The following is a 24,891-nucleotide window of genomic DNA, read 5'->3' as shown; positions in this document are numbered from 1 at the left end:
GAAATGCTGAATACTAAAAAGTAGGTTACACTAAGTGGTGTATAATGGAGCCCACGTGAGTTTAGGCATTTCTGCTAACCTTTGTGTTCAGTTCTAGGATGATTTTGAGAGTGATGCATAGGGATTTCCTAGCTTTAGGAAAATTCATAATGCTGCACAGTATCTTTTCTCCTAAGAAATTGCCCTTCTTAGCATTTGTTATTGAAAAGTAGGTAATTTAGGTTTTACATTTTTCAGTGCCTTTTTTGTTTTTTAAGATTCTTAAATAACTGTTCCATTACAAACTAATTATTGTATTCCTTGTATACTAATACCGATATTAAAAACAAAAAGAAAAATGGTAATTGGGTGTTGTCATTGGTTTAGCTTTGCCAGGCAAATCTCTCTTAAATAAAAAACTTGGTTTAACTAGAGGCTACATCTTACACTTATTCAGGAATAGTGAGTTTTTATGTGTAAATAGCTTGAAAGCCTCGTGCAGTAAACTATAATTTATCTTCCTTTTTTTCTCTTTGTCTGAATACATCTGTCAAATCTATGAAAATAGCCTTTGAAAGTGATGAACCATATTCCCATCTGCCATTCTTTAGGATGCATTGCACTATGCAGGCTTATCCCAGAATGTTTTTAATTGACATTTTTACCCCTGCGATCATCACAAATACCAAGTTTTTCTGCTTTTCCTGAAGGACTTGCTGATAGTCTCACTGCTAAGAGGAAATTGTTCAAACTTAAAGGAACACAGCCTTGCTTTCTTCTTTTAAAAGCTGTTTCCTGTATTGTGATAAGATTGCACAAGATGTTGCACCCAGACCCAGAAAGAAGCTTCCATGCTGTTGTCTCTTATAAAAGTAGAAAAGAAACACAAGTAGTCCTGTTAGGCAGCTTTAAAAGTCACCTGCTGATTTCCCTCAGCTTGTTTGGACTCAGGTTGGTTTTGAGCTGCTCAGTTTGTTACTTGAAGAGTCAGCTGCCTCTTTTGTACCTGCAGGGGCATATCTGGTCACCTTCTGAAGTTACAGATCCTTTGTGGAGTAGCAGTGGACTGTACCCCCACATACACCTGGGTCACTTGCTACAATGCAGATACTCCCTCAGATGTGAAATGAGAGGCTCTGCTCATTGCTCCTCTGTGGAAGTGAGAGCTGCTGGGAGGGGAAGAGCAGGAAGCTTCAGCTTCAAGTGCGCCTGCAAGTTTTGGCATTTACACTAAACCTGTAAGGAGGCAACTCCTTGAGCTCAGCATGAAGGATCTGAAAGTTGGAAATAAACTTAAATTTTGTGAGTGAAGCTGGTTTAATTAAGGGAGTTCCTGAGCATCACAGTTTCACCTTCCCAGAAGTGTAACCAGAGCTGAGCCTTTGTGTCGTGGCTCCTCAGAGTCAAACAGCAGCAGTGCAGAGCTTGCTCTGGCATCTGCAGTAAGACGGATCATCAGTGGCTTTCCTGCCTGAGCATGCTGAGCTCTCTAATTTCCTAGAGGCATGACAAAAGTGGGTCTGGGGGAGGGGGAGGAATTAAATCCTGATTCAGGAAGATACTTCAGCAAATCACTGTTTTCTTAATCTGCCAACTGATCTGGCAGATGCCCAAACAAGGCTACTGGCTGAACGGAGGTTTTAACTGGAAGTGAGTAGCAGGTTCTTGGACCTGTTTAGGAATGTGATTCATGTACAGAGAAACAGAGGTACAGATGAAAAGCAATTTCAAAAAACTGAGCTTGAAGTGTTAGGGCAAATCTAGGATTATGGACTTTGATACAATGAAGATGGAAAAGAGATTAAAGAGAAAGTTGATCTTTTTAATGTAATTATTCTTGAGACACTTTAATAGATGTTACAATGCTGGAAGGATCCCTATTTGTGAGAGTGCTGTTTCCTCTGATCTGGTACATCTGATGCAGATTCTCTAACTTGAAATCCAAGGTGTTCTCAGCTGTCTAGTAGGAAAATCAAAAGAAATGTGAATGACTTCACACCTATGAATTATGAATTAATTAAGTTCCTTCTTACCCACCTACTTGAAAACCACAGACAACACAATCTTTAAAGGCTCCCTTTTGGTATAATGAAGAGGGAACACAAAACAACTGCATCTTGTTTTTACTGGTCACTTCGAATGTATCAAAATTACAGATCACATTTGAAATAGAACTTCTAAAAATCTTCTCTTGCTGCCTCCTCCTCTGCAGGTGTCTCACAGCTCTGCAGGAGTCTGTTCCCAACACACTTAACTAAAAGGCAGATTTTCGTATGAGATGGCTACAGCTCAGATTTCCAGGAATTGTTTAAAAGCTCAACTAAAATTAGAAGCGCTTAAGGTATGCTTCAGAGCATAGAAATACAAGCACTGCTGCCTGAACATACACAAGTTGTATACATGAAAATACAGCTGCATCCCCCTAAGGAGCTGACCGGAGTCCTGGACCATAACCCACCCAGCCCTCGCATTAGCACTATGAGGGATGGGGCAGAGGCTTCAGCTGTCGCCTGTACTCAAGCCTGCAGTGGATCTGTTGATGTGTGGCTTCTGCCTTGTCTCCCTGGCTGTGGTTTCCAGGCCTGGCTTGGTCACAGCTTGCTTGCCTACCTTTGCTGGGCTCCTGCTCCAGGTGCAGATCAGTCAGCCGTGTGCGGACAGGAGGAGTGGTTTGTCTGTACAGGATTATCAGCAAACTGCCTGTAAAAATTACAGTGCTAAAATAGGTTACACCTGCTAAGGTTTGGATTTTTTTTTTTTTTTATTTTTTTTTTTTTGCTGATGTGCACCAAGATCCTATTGTCACATGTCCCAGATCCCTCCTGCCCAGCTATTAAAGTGTAGGGCTTGTTTAACTCATTTGGAATGACATTCCTAATTTTGAAAGGGGCTTTTATGATTTCCTTTCTTAAAGCTGAGCCCTTCTTCCTGAGCTTTAGAGGAAGGCCCTGACACTAATTGTTGAGTTACTCTGGGACTGCAGGGAAAATCTGACACCAGGAGAAGCCAAACAGCTTCTCTGCACGTGTGAAGAGGTTTTTCATGCACAAAGCCATTATTTATGCTGGGTCCCTTGCTATAATCTAAGCCTGAGGTGGTTGCTTGGAGGATCCACTAGTTTCCACCCCATTCCCCTTTCAGGTGAAGATGGTAGTATACTTTTTTCATGCTTTCAGGTGCTCTGTGGTCACACATGGGATCTTCCTCAGATTCCTTTCAGGCCCTTAAAGCAACTAGCTGCATGTGAGGTGTTATCAAGGGTTTAAAACAAATTTGATTTTGAAAGGAGACTGTAAAAAAGAACCAGTAAGATTCTGGTTTTGCATGAGAAGCTATCATAGCAAATATACTGTTTGTACAGAGATACAAGTTTCTTTCTTGTTTCTATCCATCAAGCATCAGCTCAAGTTGTGAAAGCTAAAGAAGCTTACTTGGTACCTCAAGTGTGGTTGTTAATAACTAAGTTCTGGTCAGACCATGGTGGCAGCTGCCTCGCCTTATTGCTCACTAGAGCTGTAATTCAGCAGCTTTGCTGCTCATGCACAAAAGCAAGTAGATTTTTTTCTCCTGTTTCAGGCCCTGTATTGGCTTTTCTCTAACAGACACAAGTGTGTATAGTAAGGGTGACCACATGTCTGCTCTTTAATGCTAGCCACCTTGCCCATACCTGTCCTTACATTGGTCCCTTTACTTTTGTTTGAGTGTAGACTGGATTGCTAATTGATAAAAGGAAAAATAATGTAACTCAGGATTTAAAAGAAATATGTTCTGCACTCAATTATATTATTAAATTTGGAATAATAGTTTTATAATGTATACTGTAATAGAATAATAATTATAAAGCTTAAAATCAAAGTGACAAAGGTAGTGGCTTAGTGCTGGCAGAGAGCAGATTGATGGGGGTTGGGTTTTGGCTTTTTCATCTGTTCTTTTATAGCTCATGAGTAAAAGCACTTTCATTGCAAGATTTATAAGAGTAGCAAGGCCTCAGCAGGACAACAGGGGATTTGGTACTCACCTTCTGTGGGTCAGAATTCCTATGATGTGCATTGTATGGGCTCTGGTGTCACCATGTGAACATCTGAGTTGCTGCGAGGAGGGCTTCTCAGAGGTGGTTTAGCTGCGATTTCTGGGTATGGTCCTGTTCTGCATTTTTCTGGTCATAAGAAGCACAGTGCAAAATCCAACATCCTGTTAGCACTATTGTCTCGTTACAACTGTGTGGTTAAGCGTGAGTTCATTTCTGTGAGCTCTCAGGATTTGTGTAGTGCACTTACTGTTAATATGATAAAAAACGTCTGTGGTAGAGGAGATCTGTGATTGCTTGATGGGCAGCATGTGCTAATGGGTCATCATGGCTTTGGCTTTCTCTGTGAAGGTTAAGGACTCATTTTCCTGCTGGAGGGACCAGGAAAGCACAGAAGTCAGAGGGAGGCAATCCGTGAAGGCATCTCGGGGGGATCTGCAGGGCTGTGATGCTTCCTCCTTCCTTTCTGCACGTGAGGAGTGATGAGTCACCTCTGCTTTTTCCAAAGGATCTGTTCCTTTGCAGGCATAAGCTGTTGTTGATAATTTTTTTCATTTTATTTTTCCTTTTATGACAAACCAGCAATTGATGGGTTTTGTCACCAGTATAAAGAAACAAACAATACCTATCATTATGCTGTGGAAAGTCACACAGACATAAAGTACATTTCAACTGCAGCATCCATTTATAAAGGGTAAAATGGCAGTTGAGGAGGCTTTAAATATGGTAAATATCCCTGAAGTAAACTGGGTGTATTAGTAGTGATGGAATGTTACATACTAAGCAAGGTGTTTTTCCTACCTCAAGGTTTTCCTTACCTCAATTTACCACGTAGCTGCACAAATATTGGCTGTGTGGGGGAAGATGGACCCTTTCTTAGTGGACATTTGCTGGGGTCAGATGTGGTTTGGTTTTGTTCGTCTTCCTCTAGCATTTAGACATGTGCCAGTAGAAACAAAGGAGAAAAATGATTGTGAGACAGGATATCAAGGTGAATTTTTGAGAGGAAGAATAGAGTCTTTTAAGAGAGGGAGGAAGGACAAGAGTGTGTAATGACAAGGGTTAAAAAAAAAAATTATGTGAGGGATGTGCAGAAATGGAAGGATGAGAGGTTTGAGCTGAAGGGGAGGGGTGTGCATTAGCGCAGAGGAAATCTCTCCTCACTGGTATGCATAGAGACATTTCCTGCCTTATGTTTTGGTTTCTTAATAGTTATCTGACTATAAAATTAACCTACATCATTTAATGGTAGTTGAATGGCAGCTAAATTAACCCACTTTCAAAATAGAGCTTACCTAGCCCGTCAGCTCTGAGACAGCCTTGTCCCCAGGCATCCAGGGCTGCAATCCACATCTCTGCCTTAACCTATTTCCCAAGCAGCCAGCCAAAGTGGTGCATCAGAAACGGGCTTTGCTGCTCAGCCCAGCAGCTGACAGAGAGCATGGACATGTATCAAATCGCTAATTCGTATTTCACCAGGCATTCCCGTGCAAGGAGGGATGGCGTTGGCTCGTGGGGAGTGCCGCCGTTAGAAGTTGTGATACTATTTCTACTAATAATGTGGCCTTGATTATCTGAGGCCCAATTATCTGAATCTCCAGGTTATCTGAAATGGGGTCATATCCCCCAACATCTGTTAATTACACCCAGGGTACCCTCTCCTCTCCAGATGTCTCCACTGGCCCCTCCCAGGCTTTGGCAACCGGGCTGTGCTGAGTGTGGTTATCTCTAGTGAGTGCTCTACCTAGCTCCTGCATTTGTTTTTTTATATCCATGTTGGAAAAAAAAACCCAACCTGGATAACTGGAGAATTTGAAATCCTTGAAGACTTCTAAAAGTAGGCAATGGCTGTGCACGACGTGTCTGTTGGAGCTGGGACCAGGAAAGTCTCAGGGGAGGGTGCCCAATGCATTTGAGTTTTCTTCCACCTTTCAGTGTACATTCAGCTCAGGAGGGGAAGATGGAATTTCTCACCACACAACCCATCCTTCTCACAAGCCCTCATTTATTGCAGATGAGTGCACCTTCACTGGTAGTTTGCTAGTTGTTGAATCTCTGCAGTTGCAGACCTATGTGTGCATGTCTGAAGGCTGGAGAGGGAGAGCTTTGTCCCCAGTCTGCTGCAGGACAGACAGGAACTGGCAGCGATGGACTCGGAGCAGGGGAGAGGCCATACACCTGTGTGTCACCTCAGCTCCAGAGCCAGTATATCTTCCTGGGACTGTTAAAGATACTCGGCATCCCTCCCTACTCCACAGTCCCTCTGGTTCATTCTCCCTTCTCCTAACTGGGTGCTGCTTTTTTTAAAACGTGCAAAGCTGTGAAAATCATTGTAAGAACTCTTTTTTTTTTTTTTGCCCTGCATGCTTTTGTTATCTGTCTTCTGGTGCTGCCTGTTTTTCTATCTATTCTGGTCTTCTGGTGCTATCTATCCTTTTGGAGCACCTAGCTCAGCAAAGATTCTGGGTACTGCCTCAGAAAGAAATAGTCATGGTAATTTTTTTTTCCTTAAAGGGAAGATCCCAAATGATCTTGATAATTAGAAAAATTAGCAAGGACAATTCTGGAAAGGGTTTGAAAGTTGATACGTAGAATAATATTTCCAACATGATAAATTTCCCTTGGTTTTAAAGCAATAGCTCAGTGGTAAAATTTTTAATTAGTCATTAAATATTGTATTAGAAGTATCACAGTGATGATAAACTATTGTAGAATACAGTTGGGTTTTGCGGAAGGTGGGAGTCAAGCAAGTTATGACAGGAATATAAAATAGCAAAACTTATTTGAGGCTGCTATTGGGTTTTTTTAATGTAAAACCAACTTTGATTTGTTAAATTTCTATTTGGTTACAGGTGGGGAGAAGTGATTTTTAATGTTTAACTAATTAAAAAAATAAACAAACAAATAAAAGACACTACTCTGAAGGGTTAAAAGTCTGAATCTATAATGGATGTCTGTTATTTGTCCAGTCAGTTGGCCGATTGTACAACCTGGATACCTTGATGAATACATGCAGCTGACAAAAAACCCCAGCCAAACAAAACCCATCTATAACTTGTTTCTTCCTGCTTTTCAGTTGAAATACAAGCTCAGTCCATCCCCATGTGCGTCACCAAGGACGGAGTAAATTCAGGGGCCTTGAGAACCTGGCAGCAATATTTCCATAGTTATTTTGGCTGTGCTTTGCACAACTTCAGCTTTTAATTTAGAGAAGGAGAGTGCTTTTTCTCCACCCTAGCTGTTATGTGGAGCCGCAGCTCTTTGCATGCTGCTTTTCTATTTTTTTTCAGTGCAGTGAGAGAGAATTACTGTAGCACCCACAGAGGTGTGAAGGGACTCATTCATCTGTGTGGGGAGTGTGAGGTGCCAGGCATATTTCTGAGGATTGAAATACAGGCATTTAAACTGGTGCATCCAGTGTCAGCCTTTAATTGGGGCTTTGAAAGAAGAGCTCCAGAAAATCTTGCTTCAGTGGCTTACACTATTCATGCCCACGGCTGATTAGCCCATCCCCTTCAAGGGATCGCCGCATCCGTTCTGCCAGCAGAAGGAAGCGCGTCCTGCCCCTCTCAAGGCACGAGGTCTGTGCTGCAGCTATGAGTGGAGATGGGTTTGAGCACAGTCAGATGGTCCCACGCCTTTCCCAGCGTGTTTGCTTTTGCACGGCCATTCCTGCTAGCTGAACTGGGACTGGCAGAGAACCCATTTCCCCCTTCTGCTGGCTGGGATCTCTGCAGCCCTCCAGCACAGGCAAAGCAAATCTGTCCTTGGGAACCCACAGCACAGCCCCTTGCAAGGGCACGTGCAGCATTCAGGATTCACTGCGCCCCTGGGGCTGGCGTCAGCTCACCTGACTGCCAGCAGTGAGCAGGTCCCCTTTAAGAGGCTGTTCTTCCTTTGCAACCCCTCAAAAAGGCATTTCCACTCACCCTGAAAAATAAATTTAGGTGTTTGAAACCAGCAAGGCGGGAGGTGCCACCCAAGGGCAGTGAGACGCTGCCTCAGACCTTGCGCTCACAGTGGGCATGGTCAGTGCTTGAGTTCAGCTGATGGAGGGCATTGCTTCCCAGTTAGTCCTCCTTCTTAGTCATCCATGTTTCTCAAATCTCTGCTTTTAGTCAGGTTTCCAAGACACCCTTCAGCTTGGTGGGGTACTCAAGTGGTACCTCTGGTTTTGGATGGTGCAAGGCACCTCTCTGCCAACCGGCACAGAGTCAGCTGTGTGGCAGCAGGAGAGGGAGGGGAAAGGTGATCCCTGTAAAAATACTGAATTGGATTTTATAAGTTTATAGCTATGTTTTGTTTCTTTTACAGAACTATAATCCTGGTGCTTAGAGTGGTCTGAAAGGAACAGAAACACTTAGCCTTGAACTTTTGTTCTGCTGCTGCTTCTTGTGCCTCTGAGGTACAAAACATACCTGTAAACTTATAATCAATCAAACCGATGTTCAAGGGCTAAAAAAAGAAACCCAAAAAGGGTACAGGCTTCATGTTCAATAGTGAGAAACATAGGGTGGGCAAACCAGAAGATTGCAGTTGGCAATTGACAGGTTTTCGGAGACCGGCTTCTCAGGTAGGTTGGTATGAACCAGCTGATTTCTTTCTCCCTTTCTTTCTTCCCCTTTTGCTCCCTGCCTAAATACACCATAGATAAATAGATAGAACCAGATAGATAAATAAATAGAACCAGAGACAGGCTGGGCTGCCCCTAAAACTTTTTTTTATGGCATTCACAAACAGAGCAAGCACAGTGTCACCCTGGTACAACAGGAAGGAAGACATATGACAACCCCACCAGTGGGCTGGGGGCACTGCAGGAGCTGGGAAAAGCTCCTCAAGCTGTATGGGGAGGAACACCGGTAACTTGGCCCTTCCTCCCCATACTGTAAATCCTCTGTCTGTGCAGTCTGTAGGTGTTACAGACTGACAAACCTCTGCCTTCCCCCAGCCCCTTCATCCCCAACCGCGTGGCCTTTGTTGGAAGCCCCAGGTCCCCTCCAGCAAGAGCTGGGGGAGGGTTGACTTTAAACTCCACTAAACAGCGGAGGCACAATGCAAACAAATGTATTGCAGCACGCAGCTATGCAAATAGCTTCAGAGCGCAGCACGTTTTCCCCAGCATTAATTGCTGCACCGCCGGGGTTGCGTAGCAACAGCTCCGCTTGTGCCTCTGACAGCTCCTGCCCCTTGATGCCTCTGACACCTTCTGTGGCAGGCAGGGAAGGGGAAGAGAACAGGGCTGCCCTGGGAAATCGAGAAGGGCTGGGAGGTAGTGAGGGATTCCGGTGATAAAATTCACTTTAGACACAAGGGTTGTCTTCTGCTGGCCCAGGGAAACGTGTGCAGTGGGACTGGAAGGACAGCGTTGGGGCACAGGAACAGAGGAGATCCGGCAGCCACAGCCTTATGAAGGCAGCATTTGAGGCTGGCAGGCAGAAAGGGCAGACCTGCCATGTCCCAGGCTCTGCAGGAAAGCTCACTGACAGGTGGGCTGTCTCTGCCATTGCAGTGAATCCTTCTAGGCACCCCATACACCTTTGTGACTGCACTTGCAGCTTGGCTAGAGACATAGAGGGTCCCAATCTCTCACTGGTTGTCAATCTCCTTTTGGTTTGTGGCTTTTCCAGCCCTTGAGAGAGGTGGCTTGTTCCTCATGCACACCCAAACCTGGGCCAGGCCTGTGGGAAGGCGTGAGTACAGGCACTAAGAGGACTGTAGGTGGGATGGGCAGCCCTGGGCTCCCTCGCTGACTTTTCCAGCGCAGCAGTTTCTGTGGGGCTGGCCTGAGTCCCACAAAAAAGTCAGGACTCTGCCTGCCTGCATCTTCAGAGGCAGGACTGGCTGCCTCTGAAGAATAACTTTTTCCTCCTATTTTAAACCATGTTCCCAGTTTCTGTCCTCTGGGTTTACCAGTCAGTCTTTAGCTCCCGCTATGCCAGGCTGAGAAACTTGTTTGCACCAGGCACCTTTCCCTGGAAAGACATTTCAGCTCTGCAGTCAGCTCACCTCTATTCTGATTAGCCACATTAAAAAAAAAATAGTTTCTCTGCAACAGTTTGTATTGTCCATAAGCAACTCTGCTTGAAAATGTGGGGCACTGGGTGTAACTCTACTCATACATGTGAGCCAGGAACAAGCTCTTCACCAAAACTGCCCTAAGTAGGGAGCATGTGGGCAATCCTGTGTCCATCAGCTGCCTCACAAGAGAATGCCCATGGGCATGTTTTATTTATTAGTAATAGCCAGAACAGACAGGAATAGTGGGAAATGCTGGACAGGTACCAAGGCACACAGATTAGCAGGCCCCGGGGAGCACAGAACTCTGTGTGTCTGGGAGATCTGGGGATGGAGAGGCACAGGCTGCAGCTCAGCACCCTTGGGGACACAAGGAGAGGAAGGACAGAGTTGGAACCTAGCCTCCTGCAGAGCCTGACCACAGGTGGTGGTGAAAGCTTTGCCCCAAGGTTATCCTTAGTCACCCAGAAAAAGGTGATGCTGCCTGCAGTACCCAAACAGGGGTGGACTGGGGAAGGAGTAGATGAGCTCAAGGTGAGAAGTTGCAGCCTATCTTTGAGCTGAAATGGCGTGACACAAGAGGACCCTGAACGCAATGTGCCAGGTGAACTGTGTCACTGAGTGTGAGATGGGTCTTCTAAGTAGAAAGGGCATCAAAACTGAATGTCTTTGTTTCCTTTATCAAGCAGGAAAAATATTTATCTCTGTTTTTTAAATTTATAGCTTGACAAGCTCTGTGTATCTCTGATTGTCTCCTTGGAGTACAGTAGGGCAAATAAGGTGACAATGAGCACGAAGGCCGTAGTCACACTTCAGAGGAATAAACTAGGTGAAAGGCAAGGCAGAAATGCCACTGGAACCTTCAGGATCAGGAATCCAAGGTCCCCTCTGCCATACAAGCAGGACATGAGCCTTTTCCATCCCACATGCCAGTGCAAAGCGGGCGTGACCTGCAGCTGGCTGTGCTCTGCATCAGGGCTGCAAGGCAGAAAAGGACAGTGCCCAACCACTTTGGTCCCTTCTCCCAGGCCAGGGGCTCTGTACACAGGTTTGCAACCTCCTCCTCACCAGGCATCACCCAGCCTTTCCCCAGGCAATCACTTTGCCTATGTTATGGATTCTTCCTTCACAGCCATGGAGTGCAGCACCCGAAGGTGCCCCAGCAAGGAGTGAGATGGCTGTTTTGCCACCATAAGCCTTTTCCACAGCTGCCCAGGGAGCATGGCAGTAGGAGGTCCAGGGCAGGGCCCCATCTCTGCTGCTGCCATGATAAATTCAGTCTTCCAGGGGGAAGATGGCTGTTTCTCTTCAGAGCTGGGCTTGTGAGTAGGTAAAGGGAATCACCGCCCTCTTTGCAAAGGTGGAAAAAAGATTACGCTGAGCTCTGCCTCTTCGAAAAGCCCCCTGCTCCAAGCCCAGGGGGTTGAAAGGTTTTTTTATCCCCTTTTGTTATTCAGCAGAGCGAGGGGAGGAGCTGGGCTGTGTAAGAGATCCTGGCTGACATAACCCTTCCCATGCAGGGCTCTGGAGAGGGGCCAGGTTGTACCTGGGTATTTTTATTTAAACTAATCCCAGGCGTTCCAAATTGAAAGCCATCGCAGCGCCAGGTAGGACCTGTTCAGACGGTTGCTGGAGGGCGTTTTTCTCACCTGGGTGTAGTAAAGCAGTCTCCAGGTACGTTGTTTATTCCTAACCCCGGGAGTATGTTCTGGAGGTGCTGGGACACATTCGGCAAGCTGAGCTTGCTCAGCCTTTCCAGGTGGTTTTAGGAAAACCCTGCCTAAGAAGCCTTTAAGGAAACTGAGAGGCTGGGCTTGAGAGGCAAAGCCTTGTTACGTGTAAAACACGTTATGCCTGGGCAAACTGGAAAGCAAAGGGCTGGGTAGCAGCTGCTCAGGGCAGGCTTGGCTGCAGCCTGGCATTTCTGGGCAAAGAGGAGACCTGGTCAGCCCTGAGCCTGAAGTGGCCCCAGGTGTCTCTCCCTGCCCAGCAGCCCAGGGAATCAGGGCACTGGAGGTGCCTCCCTGGTGCGTGTCAGTTCAAAGAAAGCAGCCAGCAAGCAGTGAGGAGCGAGTGAGGAGCGAGTGAGGGCTGCCCAGGGCTGGCTCTGGTGTGCCTGATGCCACTGAGAACGCCTGGCTCTGGCCACAGGCTTTCCCTTCTCCATTTCTCTGCTGATGGCTCCTCCAAACTTGAGCTCTTCCTCCTCATCCACCTGTTGAGCCCTCTGCCTGGCAGCATGGAGAGGGAAAACCCCATCCAGATGAAGCTGCTTTTCTCCACCCTGGCCCTGAACCCTTTGATAAGTGTTGCCCCCCTCGACCCAGCTGAGTGTGCGAGGTCAGTGTCTGATGCTGGTGGGGGGGCAAGCAGAGAAAGGCTGTAGTGGGAGAAAGGACTTTCACTCCTCCAGTACAAGGCCAGGAGGTGCAAAGTGCAGGTGTTGCTGCAAAGCAACCCTATGTTAGTGGTAAAGATCCTGTGTCAGGCAGTGTGGGTGCCAAGATGTGGGGCCCTCTCGGCGTGGTCAGGACTGGGTGGGAATTGCCTGTGCTGCCGTTGGGAACAGATACGGTCTCGATAACACCACCTGGCATGGCACTCATGATGCATTCATGCAAACACTGGGTAATTATCCCTTAACCTCTCCACCAGTAAGTCCTAATTAATTGCCTCTGCCAAGCAGGTAACTGATAATGGCCTGGGTTTGAGCGCTAGCTAGTGGCAGTGACCCCCTGTGCTGTAGAAGCCCACCTTTCTGCACAACCACTGTGTGCTGACAGCCCATCAGCTGCAGGAGCACTTTATTAAAGGGCAGCTAATCAAAGGTCAGTGCAAATGGCACAACACCACACAGGGTGCATCGCTGCCTGCATGTCCTGCGGGCTGGGAGCTCACCAGAATTTCTGTGCTGACTACAGAAGAGGCTCAGATCTGCTCAGTTTGGCCCCAGACCCATCTTCTGCCACTGAGGTGTAAGCAGAATTTTAAGGCTTTGAGTAGCTGAAGATTCCTGGCATCTGGATGCCCAGCTGGGATGCTGCTCTGCTCCCACCCAGCCTGGCCGTGCAGAGTGAGGGAGCAGAGGTGTGCGGCTGTCCTAGAAATGGTGGGCCTTCTTTGCCAGGTGCTGTACAGATGCTAAGTCTGATTCTTTTTAGGTTTGCTTTGAACATGTGACATGGTGCCTACACACTGGGATGTCCTAGGCAGAAGTGTAATTATGAGTGCTCTGGCAGTGGCAGATAAACAAAAGCGCAGTCTGTGTCCTGCCAGCAGTGTGCACATGTAAGTGTGCATGCTGGGACTGAAGGGACATTTGCCAGCCCCAGGAAAACAGGATGTTTGATCTCACCTGGAGGTCAGGCAAGTGATGTGCCTGGAGGCATCCTGGAGGATGGGAGGAGAAGGGTTATTCTGGTTTTGCAGCATAAACTAATATTCCCTAGGACATGTTACTGACTGCTTCTCTCTTTGTCTCTCTAGTGAGGATGCAGCAGAGACAATAGCAATAGACTCTAACAATCAGCCGAAGTCTCCACTGGAAAAATTTATGGTCAGACTGTGTACACATCACCAGAAGCAGTTCATTCGTGTGCTAAACGACATATACACTGAAGTACAACCAGACTCTGACGGCCAGCAGTTATCCGAATCTGAGAGCATGGAGGCCTCTACTTGTGGCTCCAGTTGTAGCCAGCGAAGCACTGAAAATCAGGATAAGGGTGCTACTTGTACTGAATCAAAGCTCCCTTCTACATTGGATCCAGGACAGTCAGGAGCCGATGGCCCCCTGCATGTTATGGGACAAGCCCCAAAGCAGCCAGTGGAACTGAAGTCTCTGGACAGAGCAGAGAGCTCCAGTCCTGCTTTGAGAAGGGACTTCTGCGAGCTCCCCATCACCAGGCTTTGCTCTGCTAGTCCAAAGGATAGCCCCACCCAAGGATACCTCAGCACATTGAACTCTTCCTCTTTGAATTTCCATCATGCTGCAAAGAGCCTGGAAGGGCAGCAAGCTGCTGGACAGGAACAAGAAGCTGGTATCAGGAAGTGTGAGGATAATAAAGAGCAGCCAGCAGGTAAGACTCTCATGGAAGGTTATATCTCAGTCAAAGTGGCAAATGTGAATGGCAGCGAAGACAGCTTAGAGAGCTGTCTGGGGTCCCAAAAGAGCTCTTTCAGGGCTCTCCCAGAGGAGTCCTGGGATCCTGGCTTTGCAGTGACGCCCCCTCGCAGAGCTGATAAAGAGAACGCTTTGCAATGCAGCTCAAAAGCATCTTTGCACCAGGACTTAGATGCAAAAGAACAAGATGTGAGACCAAAGCAAGAAAACCACCTGCATGCCATGGCCAAGGGCAAGGCAGGCTGCCAGCTGCACCCAGCCGACAAGGGCACGCTGGACAAGTCCAAAGAGGGCTGGCTGCCCACTGGCGCCGTGCCAGCCGCCCACCGGACCCCCGGTGGGCACCCCCGCGCCAAGGCAGCCTCCCTCAGGTCCTCTCGGAAGAGCAAGAAGGCCTCAGGGCTGAGGATCAATGACTATGACAACCAGTGTGATGTGGTGTACATCAGCCAGCCCATCACCGAGTGCCATTTCGAGACCCAGCGGCTGGCGTCGTCCCGCAGGACGGCGAGGAAGAGCACCCGGGGGTATTACTTCAACGGGGAGTGCTGCGAGCTCCCGACTGTCCGCACGCTGGTGAAGAGCTCCCGGGCAGAGGAGAGGGCGAGCAGCCCAGCACTGCGAACAGAGACCCTCGTAAGTGCAAAGCCACCCCTGGTGCTCTCGGTGGAGGGATCTGCAGGGGCAGGACGGGAGGGTGAGAAGAGGGTTTCCTTGAGGCTCTTGGCTAAAGTGGCACCGACCAGCCGAGAAACAAAAGAGAGAGCTGAGCTGAGCTCCGTGCAGCTCCGGGATACCCGAGCACTGCGATCAAGGGAAGCTGCTGTGGCCATGCCGTTCTTCTCCCTCTCTGCTCCACCCAGCCCCCAGAAAGAGGACAGCTTGGCCAGCTCACCGCCACCTGGCTCCCCTCCTGCTGAAGGAGGGGGGATGACAGTAGGAGGCACTGTCACCTGGGAAGCTGGCAGAAGCCTGGGCTCCTCTGGGGATGGCAGCAGCAGCAGGCAGGCTGCTGATATTGCTGCCTTTTCCATCTCAGAAGCACACGGTGAGGAGGAGGGTTGTCCAGGCTCTGACATACAAACTGTTCCAGACCTCCCTGCCAGCCCAGGGCCAAAGTCTTCCTCACAGCCCTCTGCCACTACAAACACAACACCTCTGTCCTGTGATGGTGCCAGGGATCCTGCCCAGCTTCCAGGCTCAGGGGATGCTGAGCTCTGTGAGCAGTGTCTGGCAGAGCCCTCCCCAAGCTCTCCAGGCTCACAGGCTCCTGATGAGCCCCCTGCCACCATGGATGGGGAGAGCCCCCTGGAGCCCCCTGCCACTTTGCAGTGTGGGGATGTGAACAAAAGCATTGATGCTAAACCAGAAGCTGAATCATTGGTCATGGTGGGTGACAGCCCTCTTGTGCAAGAGGATGCTGTGCTCATCAGCACACCCCTCCCCAAAATCTTGGAAGTGGAGGCAATGCAGAATAACAACACAGCAGGTGAAAAAGAGCCCACTGAAGGGGAAATGCCACCCGACCCAAACAGCTCAGACTCTGTCTCTTCCAAAGACAGTCTAGACAAGAAGCGAAAGAAAGGTAGGAGAGTGCTAGTGGCATCGGATCGGTGTCTCCGAAGCCAACAATCCCAGTCATCTGCTGAGGGCAGTGCTGAGGACTCTGGTTCTTCCAGCTCTGTGCAGCTTCCTTGCCTTCAGATCAAAGTCTCCAAGAGCCCTGGCCCTAAGCGGTTCAAGAGGGAAGTGCAGCTGGATGAGGCAGCATCCATGCACTTCCCAAATGACTGCTTTCCCAATGTGCTGCTCAAAACCAGTGAAGGGCTGGACATTGGCCAGGCTCCAGAGAGCATCACTGAGCAGCAGCCAGGCGAGGAGAATGGTGTCACTACCAGACAAACCTATAAAAGCATCTTAGCAAAAGAGACTGCTGCAGAGGGAGAAAGTTCCTCTAAAGATGACTCCTCTGCTAACAGCAGCCAAAGTCATCTGGGTGAGATGCTGGAAATCAGCATCCAGGCTGATTCTGAGAAGAAAAACATCCTCCTCCCTCCAGAGAACAGTGTTCCTGCAAATGATGCTGAGCAAGTGGATGTGAAAATAGTCAATGCCAGTACAAAGGACAAGGAGAGCTCTGACAGTGCCAGGGATCTGGGCAATCCAGTGGACTACGAGCTGGTGACCAATTTGCCTTTGTGTCCCAGCAGCAGAGGTGGAAGCAAGCATCTTCCAGCAAAAACTGCAAAGCATAAAAAGGTTGCTCTGCAATTTTATAACTTAAGGCATGCACCTGCACCTGTAGACAGTGCAAAAAAGAACACAGCAGGGAAGGAGTCTATGCAAGCAATCCCCAAACTGAGGGATGAACACAGTTCAGGGAATGATGACTGCCCAGCACTGGAGGACATAGACATGGCTGACAGCAAACCAAAGTTCATGGAGTGGTGTGCTGAAGAGGATAACCAGGAGCTCATTGCTGAGTTCAACACTCATTACATGAAAATCCAGAAGGGCTGGATTCAGCTGGAGAAGGAGGTCCAGCCAACCCCCAAGGTAAAGAACAAAGCCGACAAACTGAAAGAGATTTGGAAAAGCAAAAAAAGAACACGGAAAAGCAGAGGCTCATTGGAAGTGCAGAAGCTTTCTCCTGTGCAGATGCTGTTTATGAAGGCCTTTAAGCTGTCTGACATATGCCAGTGGTTTCTGGAGACAACTGAAACCAGGTCTCTAGTTATTGTGAAGAAACTCAACACCCGTCTCCCAGGGGAGATTCCCCCCATGAAAGTCCCCATGCAGAAATATTCTTCCTCTAGTCTCTACCCCAGCTCACTACAAGCTGAACGTTTGAAAAAACATCTCAAGAAGTTTGCTGCCACTACCCCAGCTCGGAATAACCTGAAGAACCAAAAGCTTTGGGCCAAAATTCGTGAGAATGCTGATAAAGCAGAGGCTGAAGAAGCCACCACTCCCAACCAGACGTCTCCCACTGATACCAGCACCAAGGAGCTGAGTGAAGACAAATCCATCCAGCCTGCCCTCAGCTTGCCCACGCAGGCTAGCACCAGGATCCTGCGCAAGTACTCCAATCTTCGGGGCAAGCTGCGAGCCCAGCAGCGCGTGGCGAAGGCAGAGAAGCAGAGTGATGGCCCAGGGGATCATCTGTCCCTGGAGAGCAAGCAGAGCCGGAAGAGTGTGTGCATCAACCCCCTGATGTCTCCAAAGCTGGCCTTGCAGATCAAAGCAGCTGCCTTTCCTGCTAAATCTCACTCCGTGGATGGAACGGGGAAGGGGCGGAAGGGGAAGAGCAGGTCCCAAGAGGACCCCTTACCCAAAGTCGACTTCCAGCTCAGCAAGAAGAAGAAGATGCTGAAGGAGAGCGGGAGCACCCAGGAGCGATCCAGCTCCTCCATCAAGGACAAGCTGCCTGCCAAGAAGGCTAGTAAAATAAAGCATTCAGAGGTCAGCACAAAATCTCCCGCCACCCGAAAGCAGACTGCTGTGGAGAGGAGCAATAAACTGGCCAGAAAAATGTCTTTGAAAGAGAAGAGAGTTCCGAAAAAGCAGCTGGAGAAGATGCGACTCCCCATGCGGAAGGGCAAGGAGAACACGAGCAGACGGGCTGTGCTGCCTCCCAGCCATGAGGAGCTGTCCAAGTCCCCAAAGCAGAAGCCCCTGGGAGAGTCCTCCACACGGTCACAGAAGATGGCCAACAAGAAGCACAGCAGTGGGAAGACCCTAACAAGATCCATGAAGAAGATGCAGGAGAACAGTGTGTCTCAGGGCAAGAGGAAGCTGAGGGCAAAAGTGGACTGTTCGCACAGCAAACGCTCACGACTGGACCCGAAATAGCAAAGAACCAGTAGCCATGTACAAAACTGATGTATAGTAGTAACCCTTTACCATGCATTAACTAAAGCTGCTTTTATAAGCTGTAGCAAGCCTTTAAAAATCCGCAGTTAAAGGATTACGCCCATGATTTTAGGCATCAGCAGATGTGTCTTGGACAGAGAAGTGGTTGGTCTGTCTGGCTCTGCTGTTCAGAAGGAAGTTTCTGCAGTTTGAACGTTCCTTAGGTTCTCTTAAATTTGGAACCAGGCAGTTTTTGTTAAAAGTACAGTGCCTTATTTATCACTTTAAAAATAAAAATAAGAAGCGTGTCTGTGTGATTTGGAGGCTTGCGTTTTATACTTGAGGCACAAGCACTTGTACTGTAGCAGAAAGAAAACCACCTTTGTGCACATGAAGTAGCTTTTGTTAGCCTTTAGGTGCACACAAACATTTCCCTTTCTTTCAGAGTCCTCCTTCTGTCTGTCTTCTTAGTGGCATTTAAAGCAAAACCAAAACCATTTCGCATCACTAAGGGAGAGAAAGGCGAGTCTGTCCTTTGTCGGTTCGCTGGTAGCAGCTGCTGGTGTCCCAGACTGTTACCTGCATGAGAATGTGAAGTAGCTACTGGTGTGTGTACTGCTGATGGCTGCCTGCTCCTCACTGCACAGCCCGTGGGTGGAGAGGGCCCGCTCAGGCTGAGGAGATGCCGTGGGTGAGCCAGGTACCAGGCTGCCACATCCACTGCTGCCAGCTGGGCGTGCTGGGCTGTATCTGTCTTTTTTCTTGCTGGCTTCAGGGATGAACCAGTCTTGCCATGCTCTGCTTTTGGATGGACCTCCTTCTCCTATTTCCCTGTCATTGTGGTGATTTCTGTGGTCTCTGATGGCAAAGCTTTTCTGCAGTGCTTCACTGAAGGTTGAATCTTTCCCTTTTTAAGGGCTTGAGTTCCTGATGTTGGTGCTCTGCAGGAAGGGAGCTCTGGCCCTCACCTTGTGCTTTTGTGCACATCTTGCCTGGTGCTCTCCTAAGCCAGGTTTTGCAGTTGAAAGAAGGTTGGGATAAGGGACTGGCTTGCGTTAATTTTTTACCATAATTTGCATTTCACCCTTTTACTAGCAAGGTGCAGGAGGTTTGTCCTTGCTTGTGTCACAGAACAGGGTCGTAGTGCCTGTCTTCTCTTAGAAAAACCTGTTAGAAGTGCATAAAGTGTGTGGCTGTGCTGGTTCTGCTGGGCAGAGATGACCAGCAGCTGGGGAGGGCTGTGGTCTGTGCTAGGGAAAGGCCCCTGCTGAGCCATTGCATCCCCACGGCTTCACTTTCACATTGCTGCAGGGATCCCAATGCCAGCCTCTTTCCACACACAAAGCAGCAGTGCCTGTCAGGGCACTGTGTGGGCCCTGAGGCTGCCAGACCTTTAACAGCTGCCTTGCTGGACCTTACTCAGCTGCTCGTCCCTGATGAGAGCAAGGCTCTGGTGCAGCCCATGAAGTCAAGGGATGCTGGGCCTGGGAGCAGAGGCTGGAAAAGGATTAACTGCGAAGGGAATTGCTTTTCATGGTTGGTGTTGAACCCCAGATCTCAAAGCCTGGGGGCTGGAGGTGAAAGGCAGATAATTATGTTATAATCTTTCATTGTACCCCTTTAGTACAGATGATGAAACCAGGTGTTTGATTTGCACGCCCTTCACAGAGCACCTCTGGCTCTCTTGCAGTTACTCCCTTTCCCAAGCATTGACACACACAATGCTGCGGCACATTTTTCTCTTACTGTGAAATGGCTGATTTAAAAAAAAAAAAAAAATCCTTTGCCTTTCCTTTGAATTGTGCTAGAATAAGTTAACTCTCTGAACAGCTAGCAAGTGATTAAATCTAGCCTGTCAGTCCCTGTACAGATTAATATGAAGTTATCTATTACTTTAATTTTTAGTGCATGCATTAAATATGTCAAACATTCCATCAGAAAAGATTTAAAAGCATTTCAAGAGAGGTGTAAGGCAGGAGGGCACTGATGGCAGTTAAGTGACTGATCTGTACCTCTTTTGCAGGGTGTCTTCCCCTCTTGCTTCTGCATAGCTACTTATGGTCCTTCTCTAGCCTCTGGCTGGGGCTCAGCCACATGGGCCCAGATTTCCTCTCCTTCCTCTGGGCCAGGTGTGCATATGAGCACGCCTCTTACCTTTGCTCCTCATGCCATTCCCCTGCAGCAAATCCCCTCTCCCCATCCTTCACCATCACCATGCACCACACGCTCCTTGAGGTTTTCCCTCTCTTCTTCTTCTCTCATTTTTTAGCTGCTGGCAAATGGTAAATGCAGGCTGTCTAGCTCCCTGTCTTCTGTGCTTCTGGGAGCAGGAATCCCATTAGGATAAAACCCTATACAAAGCAAGTGGACTCCTTCTAGATGGGGTGCTGCTGCTCCAGCGTCCTGGATGCCTTCCTGCACCCTGGGGCTTTACCAGCACTGATTGGCTCGAGCAGGGACAGTAGGTGTCATTGGTGCTGGAGTGGAGCAGCTTCTGGGCATCTGTCCAAGTTTGGTGTGCACTGCTTGGCTTAGGCAATGGTGGGATCAGAACACTGAGCTTCCAAGCAGTGTCCGTGGCAGGCAGTGGAGATGTGTGCTGCTGAGGCACAGCCCCTGCTTTAGAGCAGTCTGTTACCAATAAATGTGGCTCTGACATCATGCAAGGGATGCACAGGGAGCTGCAGATGAGCTTAATGAATGGAAGAAAATAAGCAGTATGATTTAGTATCTTATTCCACATGGACAGGGAGTGTGTTTCCATGTGCTACAGGCTCAGAGTTGCCCATTGGCACTACCACAGTGCCATCCTCAGATCCACAGCCTCATTGCGCTCCTCTTCCCCTGGGCTACCCCACAGCTCCCTGCTCTGCTGTAACAGCTCTGGATTTCAAGTGCTGCAACCCACAAAGCAGATCTCTTTCTGTTACTTTGGCTTTTCTTGCTGGCTACTTTCTCATCCTATTGAAACTAGTCTCCATCATGCACCCTGGTCCATGAACTAGGAGCAGCATCCTCTCAGCTCTCCATCTCCACAGATGTCCTCAATGTCCCTGTGCTGCCAGCCCCTCTTTCTCATTTGCATGGTTACCTCTTTCTCTCTCTTGTCATCAGCAGCTCTGGGTCTTCACATGTTCAGGATCCGTCCATCTTAATTAACCACTGGGAGGAGCTGCGTTTGCCAAGCTCAGAGTCAAACTTATGTTGGTGCTGTAGCAAGAGCTGTTTGAGCCCGGGATGGCTCCTCCTACCTGTAGCTGTTAGGATCTTGTTTAGCAAGGCCTAGATGGAATGGGTTTCCCTGCTGACAGGGTGTATGATATGTACCCAAAGCATGCACATATTTATATTCATCACTTACTCATCCCTGGCAAGGTCCTGTTTGCTGGTGTTCACTCTGTGCAGTGGGGTTTCTGTAGTCACCTGCCAGCATGTCAGGGAGAGAGATTTGCAGCAAACCTTCTCTGAAGAGCCGACCAGTCGGCACTGATGCTTCTGACAAACTTTCAGCTGCACTGCTGATTGAGCTGTGAGAGCAGGATTAAATAGTTCCTGCTGCTCTCTGCACCCCTGTCCCTTCAGTGCTGGGGGTGCCATGCAGTGCTGGACTGAGCAGGGTGGCTGGCTGCCCACACCACTTTTTGCTGGTGTGCAGATGAGCAAAGCTGTAGCCCAGCCTGTGTCCCAGCTGCTCTTGTGGCACCTCTGGAAATGCTGATGTTTCCAAAAGCTTTGTCAGCTCCTAGTAACCTCCCAGGAAATAGACATGAAATCAGATATATTGGTGCCCTGTTTTTAAGACTTGCTAATGGACACTTTTCTCTCCAGCTCGAAAATTTCATCCTGACAACTGCATTCCCCAGTTGAAGGTGACATAGAAAGCTGTATTCCCAGCCTTTCAGGGCTAGTGTCTGGGGCAGTGTGGAGGTGTGAGTGGCCGTCCAGTTTGGGCTCTCACCTTTCCACCATCAGCAGTCGTGCAGGGGGAAGAGGGCTGAGCCCCAGCCAAGGTGTACTTGGGTCTGCATCCTTGGGCTGTATGCCTGGACAGCCCAGGAGCAAGATGGGGATAGGCTCCTCCTTGACAGGGAATGCCACTGGAGCTTTTCTTGTAGCAGTAGGTTTTTTGAGCAAACCACAAGCCTATGGTGTCCCCATGTCGTGTGTGTTCCCCCCATGTGTCGTAGCATCCATTTGGCCCATCCTTTAGCTTGGTGGTTGTGAAATGAATCCATCTGTTCTAAGATGTTCTCAGGAGTTCTTGTTTGTATTAAGCTCACCCCTAGGCTTAGCAGAAATCACAGTCCCCATCCTCCCTGCTCCCCTCTCCGCAGACAAGCCCTCTCTCTCACGAGCACTTCCACCTTCTCCCCAAAGGGCAGCAGAGGGCAGCTGGCGGTTTTGATTCAGGGCATGTTGGCAGCTTTGGGGCAGCCGAAGGAGCTGGGATGCAGCTGGCCAGCATTTGTGACATGGGTCTGGAGGCCAGGCGGTCCCACGGGCTGTATTGCTAGCCAACGTTTTCTAAGTCTGTTTGTAAGAGTACCTAATTTTAAAATGAAATGTGAATATATATTATGTGTAGGTGCCATGTAAGATAGTGTTGTGCTAGGCAGCAGGATGCTAACCTACTTTTTAAAGATTTTTGGGGGCAAGAAAAGGCATTTTTCTCTCACTTCATGCTCACAGATCTAATATTGTAAATAGGTTTTTTAAATATTTATTTCATGGGCTTTTCACAGGTTCTCGTTCTGACTGGTGTGTCGGTTGGTGGGGCTGTATTGCCCAGCGTGCCGCAACCAAAGGGCTGGCGATTGCGTGGGGGGATGGGGTGGGGTGGGGTGGGTGGTGCTGGTGTTCAGTTTGGTTTTATGTCACATCAAAGCTGAAGCATTAACTCTCTTCATCTCGTTTTGATGATGTCAGATCTGGTCGATGGCCACGGTCCCCAGGGAGGCCGTGAGCTCCCATGGCCAGCCAGGATGGCTGTTCCCCAGGACAGGGGGCACTGCAAGCAATAAGATTTGTAGTAATAATGTCTGCTTTGATGGCAGGGGCTCTCAGGGCCAGGTGGGAATAACCCTGCTCCCGGCAGGGGCTCAGTCCAGCATGGGGGGGTCACTCAAGGAAGTGTCCCCAGGGATGCAGAAAATGGGGGATGCTGTTGCCCCCAAGGAACCCCCCCAAAACCACCAGGGTAGGGCAGGTAGTTGCTGGTAGCAAACTCCCACTAGTGAATTACTGACTTTGTGGGTACGGGTGACCCAAGGGAGCACACTGCTGTCACTGCTAGTCCTAGGGCCGGCTCCAGAAGGTCATTTGCTCATTTGCTTTTCATTCTGCAATTTTAATTCTCCTTCTAGGAGGTTTGAGGTCATTTGGTAATTTTTGCTTAAGTGGGTTTAGATTTATTTTTTTTCTTTGTTAACCCCTTTTTGCCTGGAAGTGTGGCTGGCTCTGACCTTCCAGTCCAGCTGTTTGTGTAGGGCAGTGTCAGCAGGATCTGCTTTTATGATGATGGGTCTCTGACTTTAGAGGATGGAGTGAGGGGTGCTGCTGGGTCCCAGCCCTGCAGGACCCTTCACCAGTCCCACACTTCCTTCACCCTTGGAACAGGTGTGTAAAAAAGAAAAACAAAAAAAAGGAAAAAAGGAAATAACACAGTAATTTTTTTCTTAAGATGTAAAACATTTAAATATTATCTCCACCCTGATGGCAAATGTTTTTCCTTCATCTGTGTCTGCTTCCCTGGGAGAGTTTTGTTTCTCTGTTTGTTTCTATATGAATTTTAGACACTGAGCTGAAATTCCTCCTGTCCGGTACTGTATGTTTGAGCCCAAGCAATGTGAACTGTACAGACCAGCAGTGGGAAGTGGGAGCCGGTGACTGCACCTGGGAGAGCCGTGGCTTGGGACGGCATTCCCAGTTGGTGTAGGGAGTGGGAAGTACTGCGCCGCAAGTTGGGAAAATGAACTGTCTGCTGTGAATTCTCGGTTGGAAATGTGGAGAGGAGTTTCCATTAGATAATGTTTACATACCTCACCTGACAAACCTTTGAAAGTGTATATATAAAAAAAAAAAAAAAAAAAAAAAGAAAATAAAATTATATTAAGTTGCTTTAAATCAATATGTATAGCTATAAGAGCTGGGTCATTTGAACTTTGAATATGTATTGATTCTCTAATTGTTGACATTTTGTGAACTCTGTGCTCCTGTCTTTTATTTCATCCTAGCCTATGGAAAAGTTGTGTTCTTGTTCCAGGTAAAAGGTCCCTGACTCAGATCTGAACTCCTCAAGGATTCCCACCACCTTGTTTTCTTTTCTTCCTCACTGTCAATATTCACCCTATGAGCTTTCTAAAGGTCCGTATTTTATTGCAGCTTATTAAACGTTTCTTTGATATCAATGCTTGTTTGGTGTGATAAGTGGGGAAGACATAAGGTGACTGAGTGCACGAGGTAGGGCACAACAGGCTGGCACCCTCCAAGTGTCACCCCCTCCCTATGGAGGGGGGATATAAATGCCTGTGTGGGGTTTCAGTGCTCCCACACCAATGCCTGAGCAGCAGCAGACTTGTGTTTGTGGCACCAACAGTGCAACCTCTTGGTGGTCCTGGGGACTGCTGCTCAGGCCCCCTCTGTCCTTCCCCAGAGATCTACAAGTGCCAGGTTTCCCTGGAGCCATTCCATCCCCACAGCAGGCACTGGTCCTTCAACTTCCCACATGCAAGACCCCGGCAGCGATGGCTGCTTTTGCAAGGCATTGCATGGATAACCCCAGCTTGTCCCTGCACCATGGGGGCAATGCATTTGCCAGAAGCACTGGCCAGGGCTGCTCCAGGAGTAGGAAATCATCCCCCAAGGTACAACCAACTCCTTCCATCCTGTGCCACTT

The 24,891-nt window shown here is 48.4% G+C and overlaps 1 protein-coding gene across 1 annotated transcript; it reads left to right on the top strand.

Moving 5' to 3' along the window:
* Positions 1–8,408: 8,408 nt before the first annotated feature.
* Positions 8,409–24,397, top strand: LOC131580103 (uncharacterized). Its single transcript, XM_058840837.1, has 2 exons — positions 8,409–8,579; positions 13,508–24,397. The coding sequence occupies exon 2, from the start codon at positions 13,575–13,577 to the stop codon at positions 17,994–17,996; it is 4,422 nt and encodes a 1,473-aa protein (XP_058696820.1). The 5' UTR covers positions 8,409–8,579; positions 13,508–13,574; the 3' UTR covers positions 17,997–24,397.
* Positions 24,398–24,891: the final 494 nt, after the last annotated feature.

The sequence above is a fragment of the Poecile atricapillus genome, chromosome 6, assembly GCF_030490865.1.
Source record: "Poecile atricapillus isolate bPoeAtr1 chromosome 6, bPoeAtr1.hap1, whole genome shotgun sequence".
NCBI lineage: Eukaryota > Metazoa > Chordata > Aves > Passeriformes > Paridae > Poecile > Poecile atricapillus.
Note: the sequence above shows the minus strand (reverse complement) of the source record. Positions and strands in the feature narration are given on the sequence as shown.

What these genes read in the sequence shown, in the direction of transcription:
- LOC131580103 (XM_058840837.1), top strand. Translation starts at nt 13,575, where the DNA reads ATGGTCAGACTGTGTACACATCACCAGAAGCAGTTCATTCGTGTGCTA.